The sequence below is a fragment of the Mesoplodon densirostris genome, chromosome 3, assembly GCF_025265405.1.
Source record: "Mesoplodon densirostris isolate mMesDen1 chromosome 3, mMesDen1 primary haplotype, whole genome shotgun sequence".
Taxonomy (NCBI): Eukaryota; Metazoa; Chordata; class Mammalia; order Artiodactyla; family Ziphiidae; genus Mesoplodon; species Mesoplodon densirostris.
The window spans coordinates 143,620,805-143,639,785 of NC_082663.1; the positions used below are offsets into that span (position 1 = coordinate 143,620,805).

At 57.7% G+C, this 18,981-nt stretch overlaps 1 protein-coding gene across 5 annotated transcripts in view; it reads left to right on the forward strand.

Moving 5' to 3' along the window:
• Nucleotides 1-18,981, forward strand: part of NFIX (nuclear factor I X) — a 98,348-nt gene that overhangs the window by 72,143 nt on the left and 7,224 nt on the right. For 2 of the 5 annotated variants that reach the window (XM_060094019.1, XM_060094020.1), the window contains exons 3-10: nucleotides 1,790-1,852; nucleotides 2,205-2,279; nucleotides 2,654-2,774; nucleotides 3,939-4,075; nucleotides 7,063-7,185; nucleotides 9,155-9,330; nucleotides 14,989-15,136; nucleotides 17,267-17,358. In XM_060094019.1, the coding sequence (XP_059950002.1) occupies nucleotides 1,790-1,852; nucleotides 2,205-2,279; nucleotides 2,654-2,774; nucleotides 3,939-4,075; nucleotides 7,063-7,185; nucleotides 9,155-9,330; nucleotides 14,989-15,136; nucleotides 17,267-17,358 (935 nt within the window). The remainder of the gene's footprint in view (nucleotides 1-1,789; nucleotides 1,853-2,204; nucleotides 2,280-2,653; nucleotides 2,775-3,938; nucleotides 4,076-7,062; nucleotides 7,186-9,154; nucleotides 9,331-14,988; nucleotides 15,137-17,266; nucleotides 17,359-18,981) is intronic. The other 3 variants (XM_060094021.1, XM_060094024.1, XM_060094025.1) reach the window with 3 other exon arrangements.

The window sequence follows — 18,981 nt, forward strand, 5'->3', positions numbered from 1 at the left end:
AGGAGCGTGGAAGGAAGTCCTGTGGGCTCTCTCCAGAGCAGAGTGCCACTAGCAAAGAAGTGGCCTGGGGTGGGATTCGCCATCCCTAAACACACCACAGGGGTGAGTGCAAAGGGAGGTGTGGAAGGACACACCCCAAACACAAGGGGGTAAGGGGCCCTGTTAGCACTTATAAAGCTCCATTTTCTTGATTTGTGACTAGATTTATTACTTTTTTTTTTCTTTTAGAATTAAAAAAAAAAAAAAAAAGTGGGCTTCCCTGGTGGTGCAGTGGTTGAGAGTCCGCCTGCCGATGCAGGGGACACAGGTTCGTGCCCCGGTCCGGGAAGATCCCACATGCCGCGGAGCGGCTGGGCCCGTGAGCCATGGCCGCTGAGCCTGCGCATACGGAGCCTGTGCTGCGCAACAGGAGAGGCCACAACAGTGAGAGGCCCGCGTACCAAAAAAGAAAAAACAAAAAAGAAAAGTGAAACAAGATAAAGGATGGGGAAAGTGGAGCCTGAAACCATCCTGGGGGCAGCCTGTTTTTTTCCCACCGGCCCCAGTGAGGCAGGAGGCTAGGAACTTGGTCGAGCCGCAGTAGGTCCTGGGCTCTGAAAAGGCTACTATTCTGCCCACCAGCCCCAGCACCCAAGGCTCTTCCTTCCTTCCCAAGTGGCTGCAGGGTCCCCCCACTTCTATCTCTTGGGCCCATGTCACTCTTCAGGAACCTCCTTGCTGGTCACTCCCCAACGTGAGCAACTCAACTGTGAGGCCAGTGTAGGATGGACACCCTGGTGAGCCGGCTGATTGAGAGGTGTTGGGCAAGGGTGGTGGAGGCTGGGTTACTCCGAAGAGTTGGGCAAAGCCCCGGCCAGTACCAGGGCCCGGTTTTCTGAGGCCACCCCATGTGGTCCCCCTGTGAGAAGCTGATTCTTTACCCAATGCCTGCCTTTCCCCTGCCCCACAACCTGCCCTGGCCCCCCTCTGCCACCCTCTCACCAGCTGTCGTGCCCAGGCAAGCATTCTGGAGGTCCCCGTTGTGCCCCTGGCACACAAAGCTTTGAGGACCTGGGGGGCAGGGGCGGGGGGCTTTCCCAAGCTCAGCAAAATATTCACACACACACTCCACCCTGCCCCCAGCCCTCTGTGAGCTCCCACCGCACAATGGGCCCTTGTCTCGGGGCTCCCTCCGAGCAGCTGTGGCACTGGGGCATGAGACAGCCCAGACAGGCTGGCACAGAGCAGGCGACAGCGTCAAGGCAAACCTCCCCCCACCCCGCCCCGTGTTGCCAGGCACTGCCCGTAAGCATAAAGGTGAGGTGGGGGTGGCGTGGGCAGACAGGAACGGCTCTAATTAATGAAGGGAGGGAAGGGGCTGCTTCTCTGGAGCTTGAGCTGGGTAGAGAATGGGGGGCCCTTGGGTCCATCCCAGCTGTGCAAAGAGACAGTCACTGGCTTCTCTCCTGGGCGCCTCCTTGCCCTGACTCTCAGCCAGTGCGTTCACTCGTGGGCAACTTGCCCCCAGGGCACATCAGGCAGTGCTTGGAGACCGGTTTTTTGGTTGTCACAACTGGGGTGCTACTGGCATCTAGTGGGGGGTGGAGGCTAGAGATGCTGCCAAACACCCTGCAGAACCCAGGATAGCCCCACCACGGTAGTAGCAGTTCCTTCTCTCCCTGGTCTCCTTGGGTTGCTCAGGGAGGGAAGGAGAGTGAAGGTGTTGATAAGGCTGGAGGGGCAGCTGCTTGCCTGGTGTTTGTGGAGCACTTTGGTTTTGACCCATCCCCACCCTTTGTGTCTCCTGCAGAATCCGGACAATCAGATAGTTCAAACCAGCAAGGAGATGCGGACATCAAACCACTGCCCAACGGTCAGTGCCCCCTGCCCCCTTGCCTATACCCAGCCTCCCTGGCCTGCTGTGCCCACCACGTCCTCCCCACACCCTTCTCTGCTCTCCCCGGCCAGGGCAGGCCTGCCCCTGCCATTCCCCTTCACTCAGCTGTCCCTTGACTGAACTTGGGCTGCTCTTCAGAGGGGGAGGGCACTCATGGGTAGCACACCCTAACTCCCAGGGAGATCTGAGACCCCTGAGGGCCAGCCTGGGGCTGGGACATGGGGCATGGGATGGAGCAAGTTGAGGGTGGGGAGAGCTTTGGGGAAACAGGCAGACATCCCTTCCTGGCCTTGCCTCCACTCACTCACTTGCCCTTTTCCCTCCTCAGGGCACTTAAGTTTCCAGGACTGTTTTGTGACTTCCGGGGTCTGGAACGTGACGGAGCTGGTGAGAGTATCACAGAGTGAGTCCTTCCTTCTGGGCCAGGGCTGAGTCAGCAGGGATGGGGGTGAAGCGGTGGGACTTGGACCCCACGTAGCCCCCCACTGATGGGGTCTTGGTTGGGGCGGGGGCAGACAGGTTTCCCGGGACACTCTTGGCCTCACTGGCATGGGGCTGGGTGGAATGGAGGCATCCAGAGAGCCCCACCTCTAACCTCCATTGCTTTGGAGGAAAAAGGTCGTAACCGAGGGCTCTTCCCAGCAGCCTCCAGCCAGGAGGAGGTTTCCTCAGGAGCCTTCACAGTGAACTCACCCCGGGGCTTCTGAGGAGCTGCTCATGGCAACAAAACAGGCGCCCACACTTCCCAAACCTCATCACACTCTCCCTTCTTCCCAGCTCCTGTTGCGACAGCATCAGGGCCCAACTTCTCGCTGGCAGACCTGGAGAGTCCCAGCTACTACAATATAAACCAGGTGACCCTGGGGCGGCGGTCCATCACCTCCCCTCCTTCCACCAGGTGAGCCCCACACCCCGGCCTTCCCCCAGCCCCCCAGGCATCTCAGGCGCTTTGGGCAGCTGTACCACTGTGGCCTGGGTGCTTCAGAACATCATCCTTTGTTGAGGGCATGGGCTCCAGAGCTGGGGCTCACTATGCTCCCCGACCCCTGAGATTCCTGCTCTGAGCTGACACAGGCACTCGGCCTTGGGGACACAAACTCAAACAAGGCATGGCTTTGCCTAGAAGGTGCTCCCTGTGGGCATTGGAGAAGGCCTCTCTCTTGGGGATGTGACGTTTGAGCCCAGGGGTCTAGTACAGGCATGGGGTGGATGCTCCAGGTAGAGAGAGCAGCCTTCAACCTGGCAGAGGCTGGGCGGGCTGGCGGGACTATCCCACGGAGGACTTCAGAGGCCAGAGCAGGGTGTTTAGGGCTTAAAATCCACTGACGGGTTTTAAGTAGAAGATGCTGGGGCTATGTGTTCTAGAAAGTACTTCTAAAAGAAGTTAGAGGCTATCCCAGCAGGTTGGAGGGGAGGAGGGCCTGAGTCAGATGGGGGATTGGCCTGAGAGGGAGGGATGGAGTTGAGAGATATTTGGGAGGTAGATATAGTAGGCCCTGGTCAGGGCCAGTCACGCAGGGCAAGGTGGGATCCTGTCCCTTTTTAAAAAAAAAAATTGGACATTTTGGTTCATTGTGAGGTTTAGGCATTCATTTTGATATGTTAGAATATTGCATTAAAATGTTATGATGCTTTCATATTTAATCATACTTTAATATAAAATAACATAATATCATGATGACTGAGTTTTGTGTCACCCCCTGGCATTTTTGTCCCCGGCCAGTGCCTCACATGCCTTGCCCTAGCCGTGGGAGCTGGTGGGAAATAGGAGGTGGGGCTGAGGAAGGAGTTGAGGGTTTTGCCCACTTCTTTGACTTGGGCAGCTCCATAGATGATGGATGGTATTGGGACTGAGAAGGGGCTCAAGGAGGAGTGGGTGGGCTGGGCCCAAGGGGCTCTAGGTCTGGCCTTGGGGGTTGGGCACACAGCGAGTGCCCCGAAGTGCTGCTGACAGCGGGCACCCACTCCCCACACGGAAGACTGTCAGTGCAGGCTTCCTCAGCCTGAGTACCAGCACCTCAGCTCATCCTTGGCCCACCTGACCCCTTTCCTCCTTCCCCAGCACCACCAAGCGCCCCAAGTCCATCGATGACAGCGAGATGGAGAGCCCTGTTGATGACGTCTTCTATCCTGGCACAGGCCGCTCCCCAGCAGCTGGCAGCAGCCAGTCCAGCGGGTGGCCCAACGATGTGGATGCAGGTATGGGCGCCACAAGGCCCAACCTGGAGCAAGGGCAGCATGGAGCCTCCTCTTCCCCCTCAGTTCACCTGGCAAACCTCCCACGGTTCCTCCTGCTGTTAGAGGCACTGCCTGTCTTTTCACCTCCTGATCTTCCAGAGGAGGGCAGACCAGGAGAGCAGAGGCGAGCAGCTGGGTTGTCCCTGAGTGGGCAGTAGAGCCCACAGATGTGGCAGAAGGAAAGCAGAGGCCCTGACCCTGAGCCTCTGGGGCCCTGCAGTGGGGGCCGTGGCCTCCTCCTCAGAGCCTCCTCATCCTCCTTCTCTTGGTATTCCTTTAGAGAGGCTGCCCCAGTTCTACGGTCTTCATGGTTTAAAGACATTTCTCAAACTGGGCACTCTTGACATTTGGGGCCACGGTATTCTCTGTAGTGGGGCCGTTTTGTGCCCTGTAGGGTGTTGAGCAGCAGCCCTGACCTCCACCCACTAGATGCCAGTAGCAAACCCCCTCACCAGGTGTGATGACTGAAAATGTGTCCGGACATTGATGAATGTCCCCTGGCGGGGGACAGGACCTTCCTAAGTTGAAGACCACTGGTCTAAATGGCCCACCTTCACAGAGAGAAGAGCCTAGTAAAGAGCGAGCAGAACTGTTTTCAGGCCTCCCAATCCTCTCTAACCACACCCTTGCTGGTGAATACACCCACCTTCACCTCCAGTCTTGACAGGAGGTGTGGGCACACCTGGAGAGCCCAGGCGGGACAGAGGGGGGCCGTGTGTGTGTATGTATTGCACAGGTGTGTATAAGGAGGCTGCCTGCAGGATGCTTCTGCCGGACACATTGTTGGTGCAGCCTGTGTGTGTCCTCAAAGTATGGGTGTCTTGGGACCAGGTAGTGCAGACCTCTGTGTACGGGATGCTCATGAGATGTGCCTGCGTTGGTCAGGTCTGGGGACAGGGGCCTTGTTCTCTGACGCAGGAAGATGAGGGTCTACCTGATGGTGTTTGGCTTGGTATTTTGCAGATGTTCCCCTACTGGGAAAGGCCAAGTGGATGGGCAGGGGCCAGGACTGGGGGAGAAGCAAGACTAAAGGGCAAGGGGGTGCTTCTGCTTTCCTGCTGCCCCAGATGCAACCTCTGGCTTCTGCTCTCAGCAACCTGGGAGGAAGAAAGGACTCACCTCCAGGCCTTGGGCTGAGGGAGAGGGTTAGACCGTCAGCAAGGCTCTCCTCTGCCAGGCAGCGCTCCGGCACGACTCTGGGTGCCCCTCCTGGGGTGTCGTGGCCAGCGGGGGCCCTGGGCCAGCACAGCACAGATGCTTCCCTGGGGGAACCTCTGGAGGTGCAGAAAGAAGGGGTTGAGAAGGCCCTGAAGACTCCCCAGCTAGGGCCTCAGTGAAGTGTTTCCTAAAGGACTGGTGTGCCTCGAGGGCCATGTCTACTGCTGGCTCCTGAGGCATGGCCCCCAGGTCCCTCTGCGCAGACCTGGTTCCCGAGGAACCCTCCCCTCCACAGTTTCCTCTCTCTCCTTTCTTGGCTACCTGCTGTCTAGCCTGCCATCTCTGCTCCTTCCAGCCGTCCTTCCACGCACGGCCCCAGCATCCTCCTGCAGCACCCCCAGCTCCCTCGCCTTCCCCCCTTTTCCTGTGCACTCATCCCCTCCTCCCACCGACCCTGTGCTGTTTTCCTGTTCTGGGACAAATCACCCATTAAGCAGCCCAGCTGCAGGACTGGGAACAGCTGGGGAGGCGCTGTGCGGCCATGGGGACAGCTGTGCACAGCTGGTGGAGGCGCTCCCCCACCATGCCAGCTATCAGGTGGCACACAGCTGCTGCCAGATAACACCTCTGCTGGCGGCTGGGAGTTCACCCTTTCCCCGCCTCTTCCCTCTGTGGTTAAGACAGCTCTTATTTCTGTGTTCTGAAGCCTTCCCCCAAACCCCCCGCCACCCAGCACACACACCCGCCACCCAAACCGATTCCATTTGTGTCCCAATGATGGCAGCTCTGGATATCTGCCCCGACTTCACCTTATCCCTCCCAGCCTGGGCACAGCCTCAAGGCTCAGCTGAGGACAGGAGACAAGCTCCCCTGGGGGACCTGGCCTGGGGGGCCCTGCTTTATATAGCATCTTGGATGTCACGCCCACTGGGCACAGAGATGACCTTGATTGGCAACATCAGGCTCTTAGAGGAAGAGGTCAAATGGGGTATTCTCTGTGTCCCTGTCTCCGGCTGAATGTCACCCCATCTCTGGTACCAGAGCCGAGCAAAGCCCTGGAATTACCCATGCTCTGACAGTCCGGCCTTCGGGTCCCCTGACTGAGGGAGTCCTTTCCTGTCTAGCTGTAACCCCAGCACCCACCCAGGCCCTCCAGCCTCCTCCCTGCTCTCTTGTCAGATGCTGTTTCTCCACTGTGGTCCTTCCCAAGGGCTGATGGCTGTGCTTTCCCTTCCCGTAATGAGCTCTGGTTTCTTCCCATCAGAACCTCCCAGAGCCCAGGGCCCACGCTGCACAGGAGCTTAGTTCCCTGACCAGCGATCAGAACCGCGCCCTCACCCCCACCCCACCCTGCATGGAAGCACGGGAGTCCTAAACCCCTGGACCGCCAGGGAAGTCCCTGGGCCAGCTCGCTCTGAAGCTGCTCTCCGGGGCTCCTCCTGCACACCTTCCCTGCCCTCTGGCCCTGCACCCCCCTTTTACTCTGTTCCCCTTGAGCTCCTTATCTGCGTGTCAGGGGGCAAGATGGGCCCCCTTGCTCACTCCCTGCCCAGTGCACCGAAGGGCCTTATTTTCCTCTCCTGTCAGCAGCACCCACGGCAGGATGGTCTGCACACGGCCTGAGAAACAGAGCCACAGTCAGGCAAAGGAGGCAGGAGGGAGCCTGGTGGGGGAAGGGGCAGCCGGGAGGGGGCCGAGGAGAGAAGGAGTGAGCTGCTGGCTTCCCACCTTCCCCTGCTCCCTCCCCAGCCCAGCTAAACCTGCCCTGTGTTGCTGATTCCTCCCCCCAGGCCCGGCTTCTCTAAAGAAGTCAGGAAAGCTGGACTTCTGCAGTGCCCTCTCCTCTCAGGGCAGCTCCCCGCGCATGGCTTTCACTCACCACCCGCTGCCTGTGCTTGCTGGAGTCAGACCAGGTGAGAAATGGAGGGCCCGGAGGGGGGCAGTGGGGGTGGCAGAGGAGCCCAGATGGGCAACTGGCCAGGCAAAGGGGCCAGGGCCGACCCTGAGTGACAGCCCCAAGCTCTCTGAAGGGGCCATGGTATGGCAGTGGGTGGGCATGGGAACGGGCCCTCCCTCCGCAGCAGCAGCAGCAGCGCCTCCTCCAGACCCAGGCCAGCCCTTGGGCCTCCTCACCTTGTTCCCCAGCACTCTCCCACTTGCTTCTCACAGCCCCTGTGCATGATGCATGCTTGTGCGCTGTGTGTGCACGTGAGTGTGTGTGTTTGCTTGTGTGCGTGTGCAGGTGCTGTGTACATGCATCGGATGCGTGTGTGCTCGTGTGTGTGGCACAGGCCTGTCCTGAGGCTTCCTCCCACTTACCCCTGACTGCGGAAGCCTCAGGCCCATTCCTACGCCATTCTCCTGTCCTCCCTCCAGCTGTGGGTGGGATAGCACAGGCTTCTCCCTCCGCCCTCCTTTCAGCTCTTCTCTCTCAGCTCCTCACAGAGCCCGGGGCCTGTTTTCCCAGCACCAGCCCAGGTCGGTGTGAGCACAGGTTGAGAACAGTACTCCTAGGAGCCCAGGCTCCCTTCTCAGGGCCTCCCTGCTCTTTTCCAGAAGTGAAAGGGCTAGGCCGAGGGGAAGGTGGTACCTGGGCTGCTCTTCAGGGAAAGGAGCTGGTCCTGCTGCCTTGGGAGCTCTCTTGCTTCAGTCTCACGGAGGGAGTGCTTGAGGGGAGGATGCCTCCATGTTCTGGAGGGGATGGAATCAGGCAGGAAGCTGTGGAAGCTGAGTCCTCAGCCACTTGCCTCTTCCCTCTCTTGGCACCTGTCTGGCAGAAAGAGGCCTGGATTTTTTCTGAGCACTGCCCTGTGTCCTGTGTCCACCCTCTGTCTCCTGGGCCCTCCACGGAGAACACTGAGGTTTACCCTCCTGGCTTCTTCCTCAGGGCCTCCTGGCTGGGAGCCCAGAGGCAGCCAGCAGCGGGGCAGGGCGTGGTGGCCGCAAGGTGGGGGCAGGGAGCCCAGACCCTCTGCACAGGCAGCGGGAGGGCAGCAGGCCCTGCTCGACTCAGCTTTTATGAACTCCAGAGAGAAGCCAAGTTTCTTCAGGCCCCTAATGAAACTGAGAGCAAGAGGGAGCTGATTGGAAACAGACAGGAGGGGGAGGACTTGGCCAGGGAAGAGCTGGGGCCTGCTCCAGGGTGGGAGTTGTGCGTTCGGGGACGTGTGTACGAGCGATGGGGCTGAGCACAGAAGAATGTGGCCTGGGCAGCAGCAGCCAGGTGCACACCCACCGCACGCAGGAGATGTGTGTGTGCACTGCAGGGGCCCCTCTTGCACTGGCACAGGGCTGTGTGTGTATCTGGAGCCCCACGGAACTGTCTGTCTCCTCATCAAGGCTCCCACCCAGGCCCTGGACCAGGGTGAGGTGAGTGAGGCACTCACCTCGGCGCAAAATGTCAGGGAGCCCCTAAAATCTCAGTCACCAAGATAAATTTTATTTTAATGCAATATTTCTAAAAATTAAAACTACTGCAAAAATATACGATGAGCAAATATCAATATTTTAAATAAAAGATAGGACTGACCTTGTGCTTGCATGACCCTCACTTACCTCCCCCTAACTCTGGCCCTGGTTCCAATCAAACTTTATGTACAAAGATAAGCAGCTGGTCTGTGGGCCCCGGTTTGCCAATTTGACTTTTTAAAATATTGCATTAAAATGTTATTTATCTTGATTTACTGAGTTATTTGGCGCCATCTTAACTTTCACACTAGCGGCCAGTGCCTCGCCCTTCTCACTCTGGTCCCTGCCCCGCTCCTGCCCATTCTCTGGATCCAAAGTGCTCTGACCAGCAGTTCTCCTTGTCTTCAGTGCCCCCCCACCCCACTGCCTCCTAGGCCCTGACATTGCCCTTTTCTTCCTGCCACGTGCATGCAGGGAGCCCGCGGGCCACAGCATCAGCGCTGCACTTCCCCTCCACATCCATCATCCAGCAGTCGAGCCCATACTTCACGCACCCGACCATCCGCTACCACCACCACCATGGACAGGACTCGCTGAAGGAGTTTGTGCAGTTTGTGTGCTCGGATGGCTCGGGCCAGGCCACCGGACAGGTGAGTCCAGAGGACCCCACGAGCCCCTCTACAGCTCATCTTTGCGTCTGTCTGTCTGTCTCAGGGCTCACAGGGAGAGGGCCCAAAAGCCGGGAGCCCACCTGGGGCTGCAGCAGCAGAGAGCCGGTAGCGCCGAAGACCTCGATCTTCTGGGTCTGGGAGTAGGGGTCCAGGTATCAGGCCGGGGCCTGTTCATCACGGTGCAGAGATGAGGGGGCAGTGGCTGGGCCCACCTTGCTTGGGCTTTTTGCCCTCCTTGTGGTCTTTTCCTCTAGCAGGAGTGTACCCATGATCTGTCCAACCCAGGCCAGGCCCCTTAGCTCCTAACACCCCTCTTAAACCTCAGGGCTGCAGGGATTTGGTAGGTTCTAGACCAAGGTTTCCCACTATTGACATTTGGGGTTCTTCATTCTCTGTTGTGTGGGGATGTCCTGTGCACCGTGGGGTATTGAGCAGCGTCCCTGGCCCCCACCCACTCTACGCCAGCAACACCGCCCCCTCCCCAGCTGTGTTGATCATGAATGTCTCCAGATTTCAGTGTGCCCTGGGGGCATCATCATCCCCCAGTGAGAAGCCCTTAGTAGAGGGCAGGCCTAGTTCCACAGGGTCTTTTATGAGACTCCTGTTGGCAGGACTCTTAACAAGGGGTTCTCAGGTCAGTCATGGTTCTGGAGTGAAGTCTTCTGCTCCTCAGCCTGGGAGAGAGACTGGCTCCCCATGGAGCTCTGTGGCCCCACTGTCCTTCTCCATCAGCAAGCCCTGGGGCCTGGTCACTGACGAGCAGAAACACAGAGCCACTCAGCAAAGGAATTATTCCAGACGGCAGTGGGCCAAAGGTGACCCTTCAGTGGGACAGTGGTCCTTGTTTAGTCCCTGGGAGACCATTCCAGGTTGGGGCGTGCTCGTCTCTAGACCTCTGGGAATGTTCTGGAACTCCAGCAGCATGCTGTGCTATGAGAAGGCCCAGCTCCTTTCCCCACAGTTGGTCCAGCCTGGAACCCCACTGTGAGAGATCAGATGGGGAGGACACTCAAAGTGCCTTGGTAGGGAAAGACATTCGGAAGCCCATGCCAGAGGCAGCCCAGCGAGAGCAGCGGCCCTTGGCTCAGCCTGGTGCTGCCTCAGGGTGCCCTGCGCAGTGCTGGTGTATTGATTTGGGGCAGGGCCATGGCTCGGCCTCCTTGCTCTCTCTGTCTAGGACAGAAGCCAGTCTCCTTCCCTCCCTCCCGCTCTTCTTCCTCTTCCACTTTTCTCATCTTTTTCTCCCCTTTGCCCTGCAAGGGTTTCTTTTGCTGGCTCGGCAGCTCCTTAGCACACTCAGAGCTTTGCCCACCTCTCTGGACAAGCTCTGTCCACTTTTAGGGGCATGGAGGGAAAAGTGGACACGACTCCAACAGCTTCCGTGCTTCCTTCAGAGATGCTGGCAGAGTCTACGGGAGCTGCCAGTATGTGTCCCAGCCCCCAAGGGGCCTGGAGTCTGGAATATGGATCAGAGAGGCCAGGAACCCTTCCGTGCCTGCTTCTCACCTAAGGACACAGCTGGGGTTTGGAATCAAAGTGAGAGCCACCTGGGGGACCGACTTAGCCCAAAGAACCTAAGCGGACCCACAGGACCCTCAAGAGTGTGGGTCAGTCCATCCCTGGGCATCCTGATGGCCAGGTCTTGAGCCTCTCCCTTGACTTGATCTTTCAAGATCAAGGGCTCAGGAATTCCCTGGAGGTCCAGTGGTTAGGACTCCGTGCTTTCACGACCGAGGGCCCCGGTTCAGTCCCTGGTCGGGGAACTAAGATCCCTCAAGCTGTGTGGCGTGGCCAAAAAATAAATTTAAAAAAGATCAAGGGCTCACTTGGCCTAGACGGTTCTCTTCTCAAGGCAGGTGCTTGCTTGGAGTATACCGCAGACAAAATGCTACCGACAGGGGAGCAAACAGCCCCTCTGGTTAAACAGAGAGTCTAGTTCAGCTGGAGAGCAGACTCTGTAGGTTTCCTCTTGTGGCCTGTTGTGCCCAAGAGTTGGGGGGTGGGGCTTGAATTCTGCAGTGAGTCTGCTCCATTGGGCCCAGTTTCTGAGAGGAGGCTAGAGATGGAGGAGGGGCGAGCCAGAGAGAGGCCCTGGGCTCTGCAGCTGACCTGGTGGCAGACAGTGGCGGTACAGGGCTGTGCTTGCTCCATGGCCACCTCCAGAGTAGTAGTTCTCAGTCTTAGCATGTATGAGAGTCACTTGGAGGCCTCACTAACACACAGGTAGCTGGGCCTCACCTAATTCTGATTCAGCAGTTCTGGTGTGGGGCCGAGCATCTGCATTCCCCCCCAAGTTCCCAGGTGATGCTCCTTCTGGTCAGCAGACCCACTTTTAGAACCACTGATCTAGAGACTAGAGGAGTAAATTCCTAATCTCCTTAAGAATCTGAAGTTATGGATCATCTTTGCAGAAAAATATATGCATACAAAATTTTACAGACAACTTGCAGAATGGTTCCCAGGCACCTCTTAGACCTCAGCATAAGGCCCTGATTGAGAAAACCACATCGATAAAGGCCAAGGTCAAATGGAGACACCACTTGGAGGACATGCAAAGGGCAGAAAGAGGATACCCGGTTAGCTGTATTTCTGTCATAGAGAAGAGACCGCCAGGTGAGCACAATGGAGAAGTTGCAGGGCCTGATGGGAGAGTATGGCTCTGGGAGGCAGAAAGCCTGGTACTAGCTCAGCCTTGACCACCAGTGCCAGAATGGCCAGGCCCGCATCTTCATCTGTCAGATGAATGTGAGGAGCTATCCCAGCCCCTAGGTTCCTTCTAAGATCTTAACTCACAAGGTCTTAAGGCACTGCAAAGTCACAAGACCTTGAGATTTTTAAAACCTCAACTTGTACCCCAACCAGAGCTGAGACATCCTAGCCTGGCTGGGACTTGCTTCTAGAAACTGAATGTTGTAAATCGACAGGTTTCAATGTCTGGCCATATTGGGCTAGGATTTGCTTTATTGGATCGGATTAGTGACTTAGATCCTCCTAGGGAGAGACAGGCTCCGAGGAAGCAGAGGCTGCCCTGTGGGAGCACGGGCTGCCTGGAAAGCTCCCGTGTCCCAGCCCCCCTGGAGCCCAAGCTCAGGACAGCCCGGAGAGACGAAGTGAGGCTGTGAATCTGTTGGGATCATTCCATTTCCTGCCCTGATGGAAGAATGAGATAGGAACAAGATAGACTGTGGAAGTGAGGGAAGGCAGTTTCCACTTGTATGTCAGAACCACCCTGCAGAGCCGGAAACCCTTGCCCTCTGGCCCGTGCTGTTGCTTGGAACTGAAAGGTCCATTTCCAAAATGACACCCAGCGCAAAGGGTCTTCAGCCCAGGACACCGATAAGCACTAGAAGTAGCCACTGCTTGCTTTTGTCATGGACCTCTAAGTGGGCAGGAGAGATCAAGTCAAGGGAACCATTTGGAGGGTCAGTGTCAGACCTATAGGTGACTGGTCATTAGAGGTGAAGGATGGAGGGTGGGACAGCAGAAATTCAGAAGGGCATGGCCTGCGCGGTTCAGCCATGGGGCTCTATGGTTTTAAAGTGCAGCAGGATGGACTAGTTGATTCAACTCAGTCAGTGGGACTTGAGTGCTACATGCTTGGGCCACGCAGAGGTGACGTTCCACCTGCTTGTTGGGGAGCCTTGGAGGTAGTCTGCTTCAGAGGTTCCAGTGGAGGTCAAGAGTGTCCTGGAAGAACAAGAGAGAGAGAGATGGATGGTGATTCAGGAAATCTGGCCGGTCCCCATGCTGGGGATGGTGTTTTCTGAGCAGGCCTTGAACGGTGTGAGAAAGGGTGTTCTAGAACAGAGGGTTCTGCAGTTAGCCAGTGTGCAGCCCCGACTGCTTAGGCTGTGTTCTGGAAACCCCAGGAGGTTTACAATGGGAAGTACTCAGGGGGAGGGAGTGTAGGGGCATGAGTGGTGGAAGATCCCATCTGGGCTCTATCACGGCAGCCTTGCGTGCCTGGCCGGGGAGATTATGTTTTATGTCAGATGTGGTCTTGGCTGTGGAAGGTTTTAGGGCATCGGAGAAGTCTGAACTCCTTTGGGTTTGGGAAGAGGGTTAATGAGTCTGTTGGAAAGAATCCATAGGCTCCTAGGAGTTAGACAGACATGACTATGAATTTCAGGCCTTTCCAATTACAGCCGGGTGACTTTGGCTAGACCACTTAATCACGAAGAGCCTCAGTATCTCCTGTTGTGAAAGGGGGAGAGTAGAGCTTCCCTTGCAGCAAAGTTTCTCAGCCACAGCACTGTTAATCTTTGGACCAATGAGCCTTTGTCCTGGGGGCTGCCCTGTGTGTTGTAGGGTGTTGAGCAGCATCCTCAGCCCCCATCCCCAAGCTGTGCTAAGCGGAATGTCTCCAGACACTGTCAATACCCAGAACTGCCCCGAAGCAAGAACCACTGCCTTACAGGGTGGTTGGAGGATTGGACACAACCTGAGTGAAGTGCCTAGTACAGAGCCAGGTGCCAAGGGTGCTGAGCTGATGAGCACACTGTCGGCAGAGGGGAGGCCCCTTGGGAGTCTCATTGTCATAGTCCGGGTGAAACCAGTAAGGAGAGAGAAGGACGACCTAGCTGGAGACGTCTAGGGGTGGGCCCCACAGGGTCTGCCCACCAACAGAGGAGGAGCATAGGAGCCTCCCAAGGTCCTAAACCTGGGTGGCTGGGAGGGCAGAGGTTTGACCCACAGGAGAGGGACCAGTTTAGGATGAAAAGCCGTGGCCTGGCCCCCTTGAGCCCAGGCTGCAGGTGGTCATTGAGGGCACTGCCCAGAGCAGCAGGAGGTGTGAAGTCCAGGGAAGCTGTGTCTGCAAGAGGCTGGGGACCTCTGCCCTTCCCTGTGGTTCCTACACCCCCTGAAGCCCAAAGGCTGATTGAACACAAGGCCACACATGGGGCCTGGAGGAGGAAACTCAAGTGTAAGGCACAAGAGGGAATAAAGGACAATTAGTGGATCTGGTGACCAGACATCCCCAGCTTCTGAGGGAAAGCCACTCAAAGAACCTTGTGGGAACCAGAGCTGCCAGCAATGGATTTTCCTCTTGGGCTGTTCTGTAGCAGATAAGCCAGCACCCCACTGTCCTCAGGCTACCAGAGCCCAGGGCATGCTCCCTGGCATCCCCCCAAGGCCATGACATGGGGCAGATGCTGGTGGGCCTGTGGTCCTTGGTTGGGTCAGCTGGTCCTACCCCAGGGGCCCATGGAGGGGAGGCATGTGTGTGTTTTAGGGGGGCACAGGAGGTAAGCTGGTACATCTTTCCTGCCATTGGAGAAGGTCTTCAAGAGCGTGAGAGTTCTGAGTGCAGCTGCTTGTACGGCTAGGTGGCATGTTTCGGTACCTAAAACCTGTTCCCTAAGAAATAACAAACCACCCGTCGGACACCCCCCTTCCTCCCTCCCACAACTTCAAAAGAGAACTACAAAAAAAAAAAAAAAAAGAGAGAAACACCTGAGAGACCAAATAGAGGCCTCATGCCCACACCAACCCTGTGCCCTGGAGGAGAGAATCCCATCCTGCATCATCTTCGCCGGGAGCGCCCGCTCTCAGGAGCGAGCTGGCGTGGCCGCGCAGGGGAGCGTGTGTCTGTGTGTGATGTGCCTTCATGCGTCACTCTATTTATGTTGTTCGCAGCCCAACGGTAGCGGCCAGGGCAAAGTCCCGGGGTCATTTTTGCTACCACCGCCGCCTCCAGTGGCCAGACCTGTGCCCCTTCCTATGCCTGATTCCAAATCCACCAGCACTGCCCCAGACGGCGCCGCCTTGACTCCTCCATCACCTTGTAAGTGGACGATGAAACCGAAACCACAACGCCCAGCGTCCCCAGCCCATCCAAACAGTCTCCACTGCAAAAAGAAAAGCCCCCTCCCTCACTGCCAAAGCCCCCCAACCCAGAGTGCCACGGAGCCTCCCACCCGGACAAGAGCAGAGCTGAGCCCCCCAACCACGGCCTCCTGGGCCTTAGTTGCACCAGCCAGCACCCCACTAGCCCCCCTGCCCGCCCGCTGCTCCCAGCTGGGGCCCCTGGCCCAGGCCCCTCCGGGGGGCGGGAGAGGGAGCACAGTGGGGCACACAGGCCAGGGGTGCTGGCCAGGGGGGGAGGGGGGAGGGGAGGCACAGCCATGCCATCTTCATGCCTAATTGCTGTTTTTTCATTTTTTGTTTTTTCGTTTTTTGATTTTTTTGTTGTTTCGTTGTGCCCCCCCCACACACCAAGAAAATTAAATGTGACCACAAGGCGACGCCACCACCATCCCCTTTTTGCCTTGCCCCCCTCACCTCCATTCTGGGCCCCTCAGGCCTCTAAAGGTGCAGCAGGCCAGCCCCTGATCCCCTCCCCTTCAGCCTTCAGTCTCACATTTGGTTTCTCGTTGTTCCTCTTTTTTTTCCCCCTCTTCCCATCCCTCTCCCTTCCCTCAATTTCTTCCCCAGGTTGGATGTTCCAAGGACAAGGAAGGGCTCTGGGCCTTGGCTTACTTCATCTCTTTCTCTCTCTCTCTTTCTTTTTTTTTTTTTTTTTTAAACCGATGACAAATTTTGTCAAAGGGAAGAGAAAAATCTGAGTTGAGAGGCCCAAGCTAGACCCGACGACGCTTGAAGGACAGGAGAGGCGGAGGGTGGGCGGCGTGCCGTCTGTGGGACTGTGGGCGAGGGGTGGGCAGCGCTTCGGGCACTCTGGGTGCTGGCAGGCCGTGGGCCAGGACTTCGGGACAGCGGCGGAAGGGGTGGCCCATCTCACCACTTTTCTTCGTCTCGCGCTCTCTGTCTCACCTTCTTTTTTCTTGGTTTGAGTTCTTTTCCCCTGTCCATCCTCTTCATGCCATCTTCTCATCTGCATTCGCCACAAGACACGAAGTCATGGTCATGGTCATTGGAGGTGGGCAGGGTGGGAGAGGGGGAGCCAGGCTGCGGGGTGGCTGGGGGCCACTTATGGACAGAATCTGGTGAGCACGGGGTCCCTGGGGTGTATCTGGTGCAGGGAGGGTGGGGTGGGGACTCCCAGTTAGCTGTGACACTCCTCATCCTCTCTGGGGGCATCCTTCCTCCTGGAGGTGCAGCGCCAGTCCCCTCCCATAGGGCTCCAGCCAGACAACCCAAGAAGAGCTCCTGGGTATTTGGCCCATTTGCCCCCCAGGCCCTAGAACAGTTAGTTGCCCCTGGTGCCCAAGCCCTGGGGCTCTGCCAGGCCCTCTGGCCTCCTCCTCGTCTTGTACCTCGGGTCCCTGGGAACCGCAGGACCATAGGACCTGGCTCATCCATCAAAGGAGGAGAATGTCTGCCGGGCCTGAGCCTTGCCACCCCTGTGCCTGAGCCAGCAGCCAGCTCCCAGACCCCTCTCTGACCCTGACCCACCCAGCTCAGCCCTCTATTGGGACCCTTCAAGTTTCCCAAGCCACCGGCCCAGTCCTTAGGCCCAGAGTGGTAAGTGGTGTAGCACCCAACTAGGCATCCCAGTTGGAGGGGTGGCCTGGCTGAGATGGCCTTCTCCAAGCAGGGTGGGGTCAGTCTGCCAAAACTCCCACCCTCCCAGGCTCCCTCTTCTCCAGACCCAAGAGGGCCAGTAAGAAAGCAAAGGTACTTGCTTCGGGTGCTCTGGGAGGAGGGGTATCCCTGGCCCTGCCTAGTGCCTGTTTAGGGGACAGAACTGGGCCCATGGGGCCTCAGCTATAGCCTCCCGGGCCATGAAAGAGGATGCCTGGCTGCAACCGAGTGCCAGGGGTGGGGGACTGTGTGCTCCTGGTCCAGTGAGAGGATGAGGGGGCCCCTCCGGCCTGTCCTTCCCACTGCCAGCTTAAGCCCAGGCAACATGGTCTAACCTAGTCTCTCCCTCTCTCAGCAGTCCCAAAGGGCAGTGCCTGGGCAGCCTCCAAGTCCTCACGGGGTCTCTCCCTCTCTCCCCTGCTCCCCACAGCATTCGCAACGACAGGCGCCTCCTCTGCCAACCGGTTTGTCAGCATCGGACCCCGGGACGGCAACTTTCTGAACATCCCACAGCAGACTCAGGTAGGAGGCCCTGCCCACCAGGTGGACGCAGGCAGGGGTGGGGGCATCTTGGTGTCAGGGAAGAGGCAGGGATCCTTGGGGGCAGTCCGGGAGAAGAGGCTGGGGCAGGGCTGGAAGGCTCAGGCTTTTGCATGCCCAGCTGAGCCTGCCTCCCCAGGCAGCCCCCAGGCCCCCTGGCTAATCAGCTAATTGGATAATTAGCTCTGACAGCCCTGGCCCTGGGGAAGGCAGCCAAGGACCCAAGGCTAGAGGCGCTCTGGGCCAGGCCTGGTGGAAGCAAAGATGGAAGCAGGAGGCTCCATCCGGAGGAGGACGGGGTCTGCCTTGTTGCTTTCCTTTTGCTCCGGCTGGATGCCCTAGCCCCTGGCCCTCCCCTCTTCCTTGGTTTTGGGTGGGCTGGGTCGGGGGTGGAGGAGGGACAGAGGCGGCCTGGTGGGCCACGTGCCCAGAGACTCTGGCACCGAGGGTAAGGCAGGGCTCAAAGCCGCCCTGGAGGGGCGGCTCCCCCACGTCCTATGAATCCTGTTAGAGGGGAGGCCAGGCTGCTGGAGCCCCCAGTCCTGCTGCCATCTGCCCCCAGTTCTCACAAGGAAATGCCACCCCTCCAGCCCTCCTGCTGGAGGCCCCTGGACCTGGTTTTGTACAGGCATCTCTGCACACACATGCACGCAGGCCCTCTCTTCCCTGTGCCTGTCCCCAGGAGGCTGGGAATAGCCTGGAGAGCCCAGGGCCCTCAGGGGACAGGGACCAGCCTCTGGTCCTGGAGCAGGGCAGAGGCAGCTTTTACAGTATGAGTCTTCTGGGGAATGGAGGGGAGGGGAGCATGCAAATATCTTTTTCTTTTGCACATTTTACAAAAACACACCCTGTGAGCCCAGGGCCTTGGAGGCTTCCTCAGCCCTGGGAACACCTCTTTCAGCTTCTGCTCCCTCTTTGCTCTGAGGCCCAAGTCCAAAGAAAGTTGGTGGATGGAAGTTTTGTGTGTGTGGTTTAAGGTTTTGTTTTTTTCCCTTTTCCTTTCCCTCCCTAAAAAAAAAAAAAAAAAAAGAAAGCCAAAAAACTTTGTCAAACTTCAAACTTCAGAGCTCCCTAGTGGCAAGGAGGGGAGGGGAGGAGAACTTCAACCCCCTCCAGCTTCCCACCCCCTTTCCCCAGAGTCACGTCTGACCCGTCTGGTTTCCAGGAGCAACCAGACATGATGTAACACCCAGATGAACTTGAACTTGGGGGTGTTGAGAAGAAAAACAATGGCTCCGAGCAGGGGCTGGAGCCAGCCCCCTCCGCTCTGTGCCAGGGAGGCCAAGAGAGCCCTGCTGGTAGAGGGCAGGAGGGGGTGCCAGAGGAAGGGACAGCAGGAGGGCCTCCCCTCCTGGCTCTGGGCTGGCACCAGGCGGCAGGGCTCTAGTGCTCCTGCCTGCCCACCCTCCCTCCCGCTGTCCGTCCTGCAGCTCTGACTGTATATTCCCTTGCTCACTCTTGGGGACCACTGCCATGAGCCCTCCCCATTCACCCCATTTCCGCTTCCACATGCTTTCCCTTCTTCACTTTCTCTGCTCACTTTGCTTGGATGTTGGGGCCAACTCAGGATCTGAGGCAAGTTTGGGAAACAGTTTTCCTTCCCCT